Below are 13442 nucleotides of genomic sequence, written 5' to 3'. Positions count from 1 at the left end.
AACTATGAGGAGACTGTTACCTTCCAGAAGTTCTCTGGCACGTAGTACTGCAGCTTGCTCTCCATCAGGTGGCCAAACAAAGACTGGACCTGATAAAAGACACTCTCTTCTGGCTGGTCTGTGTCATCCTCAATGGATAGGAAAGCCTTAAAAAACAAAACAAACACTGCAGTCCGTGATCGTACTTTCATCCTTTGATAGTCTGCTCTCACACAGAAAATGCCCTCTAGTGAACACTTAGGGTAAGCCTGTAGAAATGAGTGTACCTCGGGTAGGCCAGGCTGCATGTAAAGTTGCTGGAACACAGCATTCATGTAACACGTGGCTCCACCGTTCTTCAATCCTACAAAACCTGAGACCGACCGGCTCTCCACGGGGGGCAGATACTGACACACAGACAAAACCCATTACCAAACCACATATCTACACACAAAACTTCAAAGATTCATTTTTGAATGAACCGTTCACTTTGAATGAAGTGTCTTACATCAAACTCCTTGCAAATGGAAGGATCAGACTGGTGGTGCATGGACAGTAACTCTTTGGTGATGAGGCGTAGGTTTGAGAGCGAGCTGTCTGCCAGCATCACCAGCACCTCGTAGGCTGCCAGTCTGCTGCTGGCTGTGCTGCACCTGACCACACCATTAAGATCTACTGTTAACACTAACCACAAACATTCAGCACTTTGTAGAAATGTAATAACTTTGGGATTCATGCGAATGCTTCCAAATGTAGAAATAAAAATGATATAAGGACATCCATACTTGGGGTGGAAGTCGTGGCTGGGGGCTGCGGTAGGTGTCGGGTTGGAACTGTTGATGATGATGCGCGAGGCTCGAAACAGGAAGTCATCTAACAACTGCTGGATGAGAGATGGACCTGGAGAACGGGTCGTGCGACATCACGTTATAACACGGTCCTTGACAGCCTTCTAAAAATGTATTCTGCATTTTCAGCTTGATGCATGGACACTGCTCACCGAGGTGTTCCTTCTCGTTGCCGCAGAGCGAAAGCAAGGTCTTGATGAGTCTGAGGTGTCCTGCCAGCAGGATGTTATCTGCCTCGCTGGTCTCCATCTCAGAGCTCCAGCTGGGCTCAAAGTTGTCGAGCCAAGAGATCTCGTCCTCCAGCATGGTGGCTGCACTGACCTTTAACACCTCCATCTCAGATGCTGGGACGGGTCAGGTAGGAGGAAAGAAGGAGGAGGGATACAAGGACGAGAAAAGCAAGACAATAAACAGGGAGCTGAAAGGGGAGATCGTAACCTTTGCATTACAGAAGTTCTTGTGGTACAATATTTCATCTATAGGCCTAAAAGTGACTTACTGGTTAGGTCATCCAGGAGCTGACATCGAAGGTCAAAGTACTCGGTGCACTGGGACAACAGCCTGAGAAGAAAAGCCAATGTGAGGTGTCATGGTGCAAACTTTTAAGCAAGTCTGTCATTTGTGTTCCTTGCCCTGGTACCTCTGATTGACTCCTCTCATGACAGATGTGGGACTCCACAACGGCAGCTGAGCAGTCAAAACGACTGAAAGGAGGAACAAGTTGGGTTTCTGGAGTTCGGGGAAGGCTGAAGTATCAGACTGGCTCAGAGTGTACAGCTGATCACAAGCCACACGGCGGATCTGATGAGGGAGAGACAGAGAGAAGAGGTTTTATCACGGCGCGACGCTGTAGAAACATTCCATCTGTGAAGACTGTTTGGGGTGTTATTTACCTCTCCACTGGGAGATCCCAGCAGAATATCAATAATGAAATCACTGACGGAGGGAAGGTTGTAAAAAGAACCTGCAGAGAAAAACCAAGCACAGGGTGTGAAATCTGTGGGACTCGGGTATAAGGCAAGGCAAGCGCAAATGGAAACATAATGAAGTGTGAGTATGCTTGAGTGTGTGTGTGCGTGTGTGTGTGATGTCTGTGCTCCTGTTTGGGTCTTACACAGCTGCTGACAGCGTAGCTGCAGGCAGGTAACCAGCAGCGACAAAGCCTCGCGGGCGATGATTGCATCTTTGTTGGAGACACTCTGCTGTCGGACACATATCCCAGCATGCAGTGCTGTTGGCGTGGTCTCGCCCTCGCTGCTGGAGCTGCAGTTACTACCTGCGAACACAAAGAAAGCTGGTTATACTTTGGATTTCTTTGGCTTTCGTTTTTAGTGGTGGAAAAACTCCGCTGAGAGCTGCGGTGGCAAACAATCAGTCAGAAAAAAATGATAAAAAAAAGGAAGCTGAGCAGGATCATTAACATACCTGCTGATTGAACAATTTCTACTTTTTGGTGCCATTTGGTAAATGAGAAAGAATAAAGGAAAAGGAGAAATGTTAAGTGTCTTTTCTTTCTTACCAGTACTGCTGACTCTGGTGCGGACTCCCTGTGGCAAAAGCGTGCTGTGGGTCTCCCTTATTGGCTGCGGGCTGCCAACCAGATCCAAACGGCCTGCTGCGGCCGCCCAGGTCAGACGCATGAAGCAGGCTACAGTGGAGGTAAAGTCGCCCACCTCCATGGTCTAGATAAAACAGGGGAAACGATGCACTTAGAGATAATCCGAAAGACCAATCAGGGCGCTGGCTGCGGATTAAAAGTGTTTGTCTGGTACCTGAATAGCAACGCGAGCAGCAGGTATGATCTCCTCGACTCGTATGGACGAGCGCTCAGACAGAGACATCTGTCTGTAGGAGGACTTCTCAGGAGTTCCACACAGAGACAGCTGTCGCCCTGCCCGCCCCGCGTTACGGAACGGCCGGGAAGACAGCGCATCTCCATCCCTGATGACATCGTCATCCAGCGCTGCAGGCATGCTCTGACCGACGAGCAGGAACCTGCCAACGAATGCAAAACTTAGACTGGAAGTCTGACTTTGTATGTGGCACATAAAGCCATCCCTGTGTGCATTCACTTATTTTCAGACATGAACAAAAACGTGTTTGGAGCCCGAGTATGGCACATAAAAGGCTCAGAAAGTCAGTGCTTGTTTACAGCGTGATGAGAATCATGGATCCATGTATCCATAATGATGAATAGTACATCTATAGCAATTTCTTATAATCAAGATGTGGGTTTTTAGTATAAAGGTCAGTAGAAGGGTAGGAAACAGTTCGCTTTTCATGAATTTTCCAGAGCATTATCTGCTCTTACCACATGATCACACCGCATCTGGACATTTTCACAATAAACCACTGTTTTTGCTCGCCGTGCTGGTTATTGTTCGAGCAAACTGCAATGTCAGCACGTCAAAGGTTACAATAATTGAGACGTGCACGACCGGCTGAAACGACTCCAACACGCTCGATGTTCCACGAACCGTGACGTCAGTTTCGATGCACGCTGCCATACAGCAAGAACACCGGGCAGAAACTTGGCTTAAAGAGCTGGTAGGGAGTAATAACATTATCAGTCCAGACCGAATGTGGTGGACATTTGTGTTTTGGCACACAGACAAAGGAAAAGGTCTATAAAGTTTCAGGGCTGTAGTGCATGTGTGAAAACATGCTTTTGAGAGATGTTTTGCACCTGGCCAACTGAAGACAGATTGAGTAGACCCCTTGTCTGGTCTCGTAGTCCACTTCGGATGGGATGGAATCTCTCTGCATAACATTCACCACCAGACTGTCGAGAAAAAACACAGAAAGGCAGAGGTCAAGACTAAACAGTGGAAGTTAAAAGGCTCTTTTCCTCTGACAGCTCTGTTGCTGTTACCTGAGGCCTCCTGCTTTAAGGAAGTTGTCACAGAACGACTTGCTGCTGGTTTTGGCCATCTCATCATCCGATGTGGGCATGAGCTTTGAACTCAACACCTAACACAAATAGGAATGAAAGATGTCACCTTAAGGTCTGAGAAGAAGAATTAAATAGTGGCTTAAGGACGTGGATGTTCAAATGTATGCATACCTCAAGATTGTACAGCACTCTGAAAGTAGACATGCCAGGGGCAGAAGATCTGAAAAGGGACTCCAAGATGGATGCTGCGCTGGGCTGCTGATGCTGCTGCTTGGAGGTCATAGATGGAGAACGGGAGCCTGAACCCTGACCGAGGGTGAAAAGCGTCTTCTACAGAAAAGAGTCATGAGAGTTAGAAAAGTAACTGAGGGAGAAACCAGATATCACAAACTACGTGCAAAACAAGACTAATCTCACAGTGTTTAACACACGATGAGATGAGACTCTAAACGGTGAAGTAACCGCTGCCTATTGATGTCTTAAAAGACACTTTGAGGTACCTGGTGGCTCCAGACGCTGGATTCTTTGGGAACAAAGTTATCGAGAGCGTCTTGCACTTCAGGATCTGTTGGTATCAGCAGCAGCAGCTTCCTCACACGAAGAGTGATCCTGTTGATTACCAAAGAGAAACGTTAAATAAAAGGGCCTCAGTTCTGCAAGAGTCACTGTGCGACATTTACATTAATATTTAAAAAGTTAAAGAATCTTTTCCGATTGAAGGTGTGGTCTTTATAAGCAGGCGGATGGCATAACAATCATGTCGTGACATTTTTTTTGTTGTTGTTGGCAACACGATGTACAAAACACACACGCACAAACTCAAAATCTCACCTGGACTCGTCTAGGTTAGCCAGCTGGTAAAGCATCTCAAACACATTGCACACTAAAGCCATCACCACCCCCGGCAGGGACTTCTCCTGAAGACAAAGGAACAGCGTCACAGTGCAACACAACCAGCGTGGGCTCAACTCTAACCGTTTCAGCAGGCGTTAGATGCTACCTGCTCCAAGGCGTAGGCAGAGTTGAAGACGGCAGAGCTAGAACTGCTAGAGGCGGAGGCCGAGGACTCGGAGCTGCCAGAAGGAGTGCCGGTCCCCGAGCTCTTCACTGTCAGACTCTGATCATCGCTGAAGCCGAGCTGGGACAGCAGCTTCTGGTCTCGATTCATGGTCAACTAACACACAGCGGAGGGGCAGCGGAGGAACAGAGTGAGAAGAAAAAAACGCAACAGATGCAACACCATGTCCAGAAATGTTAAGTATGCATTGAGTAGAATCATTTGCTGAGGAGACAGTATAAGCAGAAGGTTGCTAACTCACCACACTATCATTGGCAAAGATCTGGACATTATCCACTGGGCAGCTCAAATGTTCTGCTATCTTCCACCGGATACTTGCTATCGTCTCGTTACTGTGGGTCTGCAGAACACAGGGTACACATACAGTCAGGGCGGCATTTCATCTACAGACAGTTACTGCACACAGAGTGTTACTAAAAACAGGAATACCTCCAGGGTGAAGGTGTCTTTGGTTGACTCATAAGTGACGTGAAGAGTGATCGGGTGTCCATTGTACGAGGCCCCGTGAGGTAGGATGGTGCGAGGAACTGAGTACATGTCCTGCACAGAAACACACAGAAAACACCAGCTTAAAAAGGGAATTCTTCGACAGTTTCTGTGGCTCCTCACATGCAGAGGATCCTGAGAGTAATGCAGACTAATTACCAAAAACATGCGGCACAAATACGGAACAGGAAACACAGGACAAAGAGTACGTGGCTTACCTCTATGGTGATGACGTAGCGTTCAGCCAATAGCAGCAGTCTTTCAATTATCACCAGCTTCGTGGATCTAGAAATCCCCACAAACAGAAGAGTTTCAACAACACTTAAAAGTAGACCTAATGTAAAAGCTGGTATTTATTTTCTGTCCTGTAAAAGCACTAAAGCTGTAAAATGGTTTGAGCATAAATATTAAATCTAATAGGTTTAATAACTCTGTTCTTACCCAAACCCCCCTCTGTACCTGGATGGTGATTGTACAGATGTGGCCACCGTCGGCATGGCAGTGGCTGTCAGCATCTTGGTTGCCTTAGTAACAGCATGTGTTAAAGTCGGCCCACCTAGGGCTGAACTTGCAGCCTGAGACAAAACAAAAGGAAAGAACAGGGCTATTAGGTGCTGATTATTTTTGCGAAATGGCACAATTATCCCTGTAACATATCAAAGTGCTAACCTCTAGCCGCTTGTAGCAATCAGCAATGAACTTCTTGTGCAAAGACACAGAATCCTGTGGGGCAGCAAAATGTCAAATGTGATTTCAAGCTTATAAAAAGGACCAAAAAAGACAGGGATTTAAAGAAATATTCAAAGAGTTATTAAGAGTTTCTGCTGCCTTCCTGCTTTTGAACAGGACCTGTCACCTGTGTGTGACTAATTGGATGAAACATGCAGCACATCAGCAGACTGTGAAGCTACACATACACCTACCTTCTTCATCTTAGGATTGAGGTTGGTGTAGCTGTATGTGATAATAAGCTGGATCGCCTCATTGGCTATCTCCTCATCGGGGGTTTCCATGGCGATGCGCCAAATAAAATCCATCCCCGCCAGGTCGAGGCGCTCCACACACTAGAGCAAATGATACGACAAAAGCAAATGTCAGTCAAGTTATGTTTTACATTAACCGTAGAATGTGGCGAGGGCGAGTTAGGACCGACCAGCTGAGTTCCCTGGCGTTTCAGACGATGGTCGCACAGATTGACGTTCTCGAAGAAAGTCTTGAAAAGATTGAAACCTGAGGGACAAGTAAACACGTTCAGTGCAACGGCTGAGATTCATTCGTGAACTGCGGGGGTCAACTTGGCATCAAGTCTCCTACCATTCATGGTGATCTCATAGGGCTCCAGTTTAAGGATCTTCTCCTTGAAGAGCTGCTGCTGGACATCGCTCTCAAGGTCATGTTGTCCTTTGGTGAACCACTCAAAACACATCTGCCCATAGAAAAACCCACTCTGTTTAAGCATAAGTAGACTGAATCTTTTTCTATGTTTCTTTAGCTGACAAAGAGAAGCTGCAGCAGCCGCTAATTTTTTTTCTTCCATTAATTCTATTTCATTATTAAAGGTGAAGGAAATTTCACCCTGACCATCATCTAACTTTCTCAGTTTCTATATGAGCTAATTCCCAAGATGGCATTTAAGAATTACATCATGATGGACACAATATTAGTTTTAATGTCTGTTTGATTATATTGCATCAGCCCCAGACCAACGGGCTCATGCTGCTGCTGCACTGCTGGATAAATTCCTCCAGAGCAATCATCCGGAGAAATGTGCTCGCAATGACAAACAAACAAACGAGGACAAGTTTTGATTTCAAAGGTTTTTGTACCTCACGGTCCAGTTCACAAACATCCGGCCCCGACACCAGGCACTCCCAGAGCTCCTTGGCTCTGTTCCAGGCCAGGTAAACGCTGGCCTCCTGAAGGAAAAACGCCAGGAAGCGCAGGTGGCTGTCCAGATACTGAACACAGATCCAGGGAGACGTGTGTGTTAGCAGCTCAGGTAAGATTAGCTTTATGATCTGCTTTTAAAGTTCCAGTGAAGCCGACTAATAAAATGACATTAAATCTAAATGAAGAAAATTAAAGAGTCCTGGACTTAAATAACAAGATTAAGAAGAGGAAATCCAACGCAGACAAACCTCCTGGTAGGTGTATCTGCCATCCACCAGAGTTGAGCCCGAGAGGCCGTTATTCCCCGAAGCCGTCGCGGCGAGCCGGTGGCAGCAGACGAGGGATCCCGTGATCAGTTTGACGATCTCAAAGTTCTTCTTCAAGTCCTGGATGATGCTCTGAGGGGAGGAAGGGGGATGGTTACTGTGGCAACACTGTCTGCGCAGCAGCTGATGCAGACGCCGTGCCATTGTGTGGTACCTTGTCTTGTTTCTGGTAGGTCTGCTTGATAAAAGAACGGGTGATCTCATGAAGCTGTCGGAGTGCGGGAACAACCCAGACCGCCTGCGGACTGCTCTGCTGAGAAGCCTGTTGAAAAACACACGCACCACAGATAATGTTTGCCGAATTACAACGAGCCCACCAACACGTGCATCACAAACAGAGGCCGACGAAAGGCGTCATTCACCAGTTTCTTTATTCTTTGTCAGTGATTTCCCATCACAGACTCACCACTTTTGAAGTAAGGGCTTTGTGAAAACATGAGAAAAAATGTCAGAGCCAGGGATATAAAGCAATCGGGTCAAATCAGTGCTCTAAGAAGAAAATCAAAGGCAAATGTGCTTTTTTTTGGTATCCGTGGTTCTGATTAGATTCCCTTTGCATGAGTAAAAGTGCGAGCGCTTCCACCAAAGCCGACCTCTCTCCAGCTGCTAAATCATTCATGTAGCTCAGACAGCTCTTAACCCAGAATAAGATCAACACCACTGTGTAATCATTAGAAAGTGCCAAAGCCCTCTTAGTGAGGCAAGCCAAAGATTAACATACACCTAGTTAAATCATGTTGCAATCATGTGTGAAATTGTCAACCCGTGACCAATGAAACCCCTCTGTGGTCAAGCCCTCCTCCATGATTGGATGGCAGGCAGAAGGCGGCGACATTAGACACAGATCAGTCAACGGAGACACAAATTATATGGGATTATTCTCTTACTTTAGCCAAAGAGTTAGATTTCTTCTTGCCCCAAGTGCCAATGTGAAATGAGCTTTGTGTGTTGCTGCCTTTACTGTCCTCCTGAGTGTGAGTCTAGAGACATACATTTCATTTCAAGTGTGACATAAGTACACATTAGTGTATACACCCAATGACAGGTGAGATTTGTAAAGCTGCTCCGTGTACAATCTCAGCACATGCAACGACTGGATCATGTCAAAGCAGGGAAAAGTTTCCAGGTGCGTCAGATGGTCATATCGCAAAGCCAGAATACAAAAAAAACAGTTTACTGTTAATGATAAACCTCAACATGCATGACCGACGTGTAAACATGATGACGCTTGCATTCCTCCCATTCCTTTAACTGCCTCTATGACATTTGATACATCAAATGCAAAATACTACATTAAAAAGACAATAAAACAATGTGAACAGGCTAATTTGGCCAGCTACTGCTGCCCATTTAACACCTCCTGCACAGCAACATATTAAAACGTCTTCTTTCATCAGACAGCTGGACGGCCTGCGGTTCTTTGCGCTGATTTTAATGTAAAAAAATGTGCAACAGCAGAGCTGACCGATCGAAACAATCGATTAACTGGCTCCTTTCTACAAAAATATGTCCCTCTGACAAATACTTAATCCAGTACAACAAAGTATCAACAATGGCATGATTGATGACATGAAGACGATAATATTTGAACATTTTGTGTGGCACAAGCACGATGACAAGCGTGGACCCCTCCTTACCCCCGCAGGGATCTGTATTCAGACCCGGGCTCTTTTTGTTACGGTCTACATCATGAGGCCTGACTTGCTCTGGACTTTCATAAAAGCTTGGAAATAAATGATTAACTCATGATGGACGGACCCAGAGGCCCCAACTCCTTTACCCTACTGCAGATTCACGGAAAGATCGCTAATGAGAGTTTAAAAAGAAAACCAAGCTGAAAGGCAAGAATGCAAAACTAGCACAGACATGTTAACTTTAGAACAAAACTGTCACAGCCGGCAAAAAGATGTGGGGGCGCGCAGACGCGTTCTTCTTAGTGCTGAGCGGCGGTTTTCAGCTGCATCACGGCGCACGTTTACCAGCGGAAAGAGTGCAGACCATGCAAACATACGACACTGTCCCGTGTCTGTCTCACCTTCTTAATATCCTCAATACATTTAATGATGTAACTGCGTTTAACTGTCTCCTTGACAGCGTAGGCGTCACTCAGAATCCCTAGGTGCTCCTCAAGCGCCTGCTGGACTAGACTGGTAGGCAGGGTGGGGAGGTGAGCCAGCTCCCACAGCACCTCCAGCACCTAAACACACACACACACACACACACACACACCAAAACAAAAGATGCTTCAGACCCAGGGGTACAGTTTATACCGAAAACTCACATGCTGCTCAAAGAAAAATGTTGGCTTTCTTTCTACAAGAAATATGCTCCTCCTGAGAATTGGGGCTCCATGAATACAGCCAAATTCATTTAACATACTTTTTTTTTTTTACTTTCACAGTGAAATGCGTTTTACCTTGATGAGAAGACAAAATACACCCAAAGTACCTTTCCTGTTGTAGTTTCAGAGCGAGCTTCTCGGCCTATTCTCCCGATCAGACTGAGCAGCTTTTGCCTAACACGGTCACTCTCCACCTCCCAGCTCTAAACAACGGACAAGCGCGTTAAAATAGAAGGCTTCTCTGTTCTGTACGTGCCATCAGTTCAAATGCGACAGGTGGCACTGACCTTTTGGATGAGGACAAAGAGGTGGGTGAGCTGATCGAAGCTGAATTTCACAGCAGCAGCAGCGATTATTGTGTGAATGTTCTCTATCACAGTTGATGATTGTCCGGCCTGAAATAACCACATAAAATGGTTTAAAATCAATACATCTGCTCGGTGGCAGGACACTTGTACATTTTGTCTTTCGTCAGACTTTCAGGAACATCTGCATACGTGTGAACGCATGTTCGGCTTCCGGTTTGTAAGTTAATAAACACACCTGCTGAAAGGGCAAAATGTCATTTCGCACCCATCTCACATTATTGCCAGTGCTGTGTTTCTGACCTGTATTTTCCAGATCTTAGAGAGCTCGTCCAGAGACAGTTTACTCCCCAGCAGCTCGATGATTCCCTTAATCCTTTCACAGTACTGAGCCTGGTCAATGTTGCCTGGAAAACAGGCACATCACGCACAGTTGAGCGGTCGTTTTTCACTCTTCTTTTCAGAATAACGTCTTGTGATATGCAGCTTTACCTTCCAGTGCTATTGACAGGACTGAGTTCTCCACGAGCCAGTCGAGCAGTTTATCTGTGTCGATGGCATTTTTCACCGTTTTTGACACCGTGCTCTCCTCTATTAACTTGGTCACCTGCCAGACAAGCACACGTGCAGTGAGGTGAGGAGGAAATGGGGACGAACGCGCCTTGGCATTTCCGAACCCTCTATAACTGACCTCTTTGAGGGAGTTCATCTTGGTGGAGAAGTGGGGAGTTTTGAGCATACGCAGCAGCGTGTCCAGCCGCAGGTCGTCCACCACAGCGACCAGCTCCCTCTGGAACCTCATGCACAGCAGCTTGATGGCTGACAGCAGGTCCGGGATGCTCACCAGGCGCTAGGGTTAAAAGATAATCGACACGCTTTACTTTACTGCAAAGTATTAAAAAGTTACCAGTAGAAAAGATTCTTTAAACAACCAGGACAAAGACTCTCTGCCTTCCCAGAGATAGCGCTCAATTGTTTTCACTTGAAATTATGATGAAGTCAGACATACAGTTCCACTTCTTACAACAAAACCATAATAGAGGACAAATATCAAACACTACCTTGTCTTTAAGGTCCTTTTCCTCCAGGTTCTGCACATACGTGATCATCTTGTGAATGACTGGATCAAGCATTGGCTAGGAAAAACAACATGAAACTTCCTTGATTCCTGCAGGGCTACCAATGTGTGTGTTTACACTGCACTTCAGGCTGGAAAGTGCATTGTGAGTGTCTGAAAGAAGGGCAGACATGGGTGTGTATGGTTCAAGCACATGTTAACTCACCTGGACGAGGCTGGAGTTTAGGTATTCAGCACAAACTCCAAGAGGCTGGACCAGAGCTGATACACACTGCGAAAGGTAGGAGGAAAGAGAAAGAAAAGCAAACGCTTGATAAAAAAAGAAAAAACAAACAGGAAATTAAATGCTGAATACCAGAGGGTTTATGACAAAGATTAGTGGCTTAGCAACCTATGCTGAGCTGAAAGTCAGAGTTGTCTGTGTCACACAGGTGGCCAAGATCCTCACGGTAAGCTCAGGACATGCCCGGAGCAGTTTATGTTCGGAGTTTTGGATTTTAATTTTAATGTGATAATATCCCAGACGGCAGAATACTGAAAGCTAATGTCTGACACTGTAACACAATTCAAAGAGCGTTTATTCAGGTTGACCAAACGTCAGATTATTAAAAAGCCAAAGTGAAAGAAAATCAACCTATTTATCAATCTATTTAAAAGTCCCACATTCAATCTTTTCTGTATTTATTCTATATTTCATTCTGAACTGATACTCAGCTGAAGGAATAGCCTGAGTTAATGATCCAAACCCACGGACCCACCAAAGAATCTCCGCAGTTACCATAAACCAGTGTTTGCCATGTTCTCATATCTTGTTCCGATGGCCTGCTGACATCAGCTCTAACACGCACTCGAAAAATAAATTAGTCAAGTAAAATGTCCAATCAATAATCCCTCTGACCTGTTCAATAACTTAGATGATTGCCATGTTATGATAGGACAGTAGCAGAGCTAAATGCCCCTCACACCAAGGTAAGAGCTTTATGTGTTTATGACATAAAGTGGCATGTATGAACTGACTGGCAGCACTCCTCCATTGTCTCACTCGCAGAACTTGTTTTTTCTGCACTGAACATTATATCTTCCGCACTTCTCCAGTCATACAACCGGCTCCCTTTAATTCATGAAGAGTCCAATGATGTCAGATGTGAGCCGGGGTTGGTAAAGGAACATCTTGAAGGTGGAGCTTTAGGTTCTATGGAAGCAGCTCACGCAGAGAAGGCCTGGCTCTGTTGGACATGCTGTTCGTGGCTGTGGGTGTGATGTCCGCGGTGCACCTGACCACACCCCTCAGCTCCAGTGTGTGGGCAGGTCCGAGTGAGTAAGCTGTGTTTTCATGACTGCGTGTGTGCGTGTAACTGAGAAGGGGCGACTCTGGAGTACAGCTGTCATTTTTTCTTCCAGTGCTCAATCACAGCAGCTCAATGAATAGTTCCCGTCTTCCTGTTTTTTTCCCCTTCTTTTTCTTTAAAATCTTCCTTGTTAGCTTTCTGCGTGCAGCTCCTTCTCTACTTTCTTCCACTATTAAGTGAATAACCCTGAACCCACCGCCCCACGTGACGACCTGCTCAAAGCAGACAAATGAATGCGTCACTCCTGGGAGTCAGCAGCGGAGGGAGTGCTCCCGCCATTATGGGGTTTTTTTGCTTTCACTTTCAGTCTCTCTCTATTGTTCCCGAAATATGTTAGGTATCTGATAGCCAACACACGCACGTGCGCGCATGTGTGTGTGCGCGCTGCTGAGCCAGTGCTTGCCTCATTAATATGCAAGTGATTCAAGGGAGTGTGTGTGCACAGAATCAATGGCTACGCCGGGCAGCAGATCCGGTCAGGTTGCCTAAAGGAAGCATCAGTACAAGGACGCCTCAGAACACATAAAACAACAGAGCATTTCAACCATCACACAGTGGGAGGACGTGTTTATGTGCGAGTGAGCATTACATGGAGGGGGGGGCATTCAGGCCCCTGCAGCTGAGAGCAGTGGGGGTAAACATGTTGACCTTTTGCCTGCATAGGCTGTATCAAAGTGTGTCTGTCCATCAGAGGGAATGCACCTATTTTAACTCTTATGACGCAAAAGACAAGTTGAGGGAGGGTCAGTCTTACAGCAATCTCGATTTCCTCTGCGTTGAGCTTAGTCTGGATGGCAGTGAATCCTCCCAACTCTCCAAACTTCACTCCAGGAAAAGGGAAAGAGAAAACAAAACCAAACATTTGAGGC

The 13442-nt window shown here is 46.0% G+C and overlaps 1 protein-coding gene across 4 annotated transcripts in view; it reads right to left on the bottom strand.

Moving 5' to 3' along the window:
• usp24 (ubiquitin specific peptidase 24) overlaps positions 1 to 13442 on the bottom strand; it is a 29814-nt gene that overhangs the window by 10711 nt on the left and 5661 nt on the right. For 2 of the 4 annotated variants that reach the window (XR_011916948.1, XM_072389899.1), the window contains exons 7-44: positions 13328 to 13393; positions 11430 to 11495; positions 11208 to 11282; positions 10838 to 10996; positions 10639 to 10753; positions 10450 to 10553; positions 10129 to 10236; positions 9949 to 10044; positions 9536 to 9697; positions 8388 to 8480; positions 7655 to 7762; positions 7423 to 7572; positions 7111 to 7242; positions 6599 to 6710; positions 6438 to 6514; positions 6208 to 6348; positions 5954 to 6007; positions 5726 to 5859; positions 5503 to 5569; positions 5228 to 5338; positions 5040 to 5138; positions 4721 to 4894; positions 4552 to 4637; positions 4221 to 4329; positions 3892 to 4050; positions 3700 to 3797; positions 3514 to 3609; positions 2600 to 2822; positions 2347 to 2509; positions 1942 to 2103; positions 1721 to 1791; positions 1468 to 1628; positions 1327 to 1388; positions 980 to 1171; positions 765 to 879; positions 488 to 632; positions 267 to 386; positions 21 to 146 (exon numbers count right to left, since the gene is read on the bottom strand). Coding sequence is in view for 3 of the 4 variants with exons in the window: in XM_072389899.1 (XP_072246000.1) it covers positions 21 to 146; positions 267 to 386; positions 488 to 632; positions 765 to 879; positions 980 to 1171; positions 1327 to 1388; positions 1468 to 1628; positions 1721 to 1791; positions 1942 to 2103; positions 2347 to 2509; positions 2600 to 2822; positions 3514 to 3609; positions 3700 to 3797; positions 3892 to 4050; positions 4221 to 4329; positions 4552 to 4637; positions 4721 to 4894; positions 5040 to 5138; positions 5228 to 5338; positions 5503 to 5569; positions 5726 to 5859; positions 5954 to 6007; positions 6208 to 6348; positions 6438 to 6514; positions 6599 to 6710; positions 7111 to 7242; positions 7423 to 7572; positions 7655 to 7762; positions 8388 to 8480; positions 9536 to 9697; positions 9949 to 10044; positions 10129 to 10236; positions 10450 to 10553; positions 10639 to 10753; positions 10838 to 10996; positions 11208 to 11282; positions 11430 to 11495; positions 13328 to 13393 (4491 nt within the window). In the remaining variant the exon portion in view is untranslated. The remainder of the gene's footprint in view (positions 1 to 20; positions 147 to 266; positions 387 to 487; positions 633 to 764; positions 880 to 979; positions 1172 to 1326; positions 1389 to 1467; positions 1629 to 1720; positions 1792 to 1941; positions 2104 to 2346; positions 2510 to 2599; positions 2823 to 3513; positions 3610 to 3699; positions 3798 to 3891; positions 4051 to 4220; positions 4330 to 4551; positions 4638 to 4720; positions 4895 to 5039; positions 5139 to 5227; positions 5339 to 5502; positions 5570 to 5725; positions 5860 to 5953; positions 6008 to 6207; positions 6349 to 6437; positions 6515 to 6598; positions 6711 to 7110; positions 7243 to 7422; positions 7573 to 7654; positions 7763 to 8387; positions 8481 to 9535; positions 9698 to 9948; positions 10045 to 10128; positions 10237 to 10449; positions 10554 to 10638; positions 10754 to 10837; positions 10997 to 11207; positions 11283 to 11429; positions 11496 to 13327; positions 13394 to 13442) is intronic. The other 2 variants (XM_072389900.1, XM_072389901.1) reach the window with 2 other exon arrangements.

This window comes from Leuresthes tenuis, unplaced genomic scaffold (genome assembly GCF_036924035.1).
Source record: "Leuresthes tenuis unplaced genomic scaffold, fLeuTen1.0.hap1 SCAF_7, whole genome shotgun sequence".
Classification (NCBI taxonomy): Eukaryota; Metazoa; Chordata; class Actinopteri; order Atheriniformes; family Atherinopsidae; genus Leuresthes; species Leuresthes tenuis.
The sequence above is the reverse complement of the archived record's forward strand: the minus strand, read 5'-3'. Positions and strand labels throughout refer to the sequence as shown.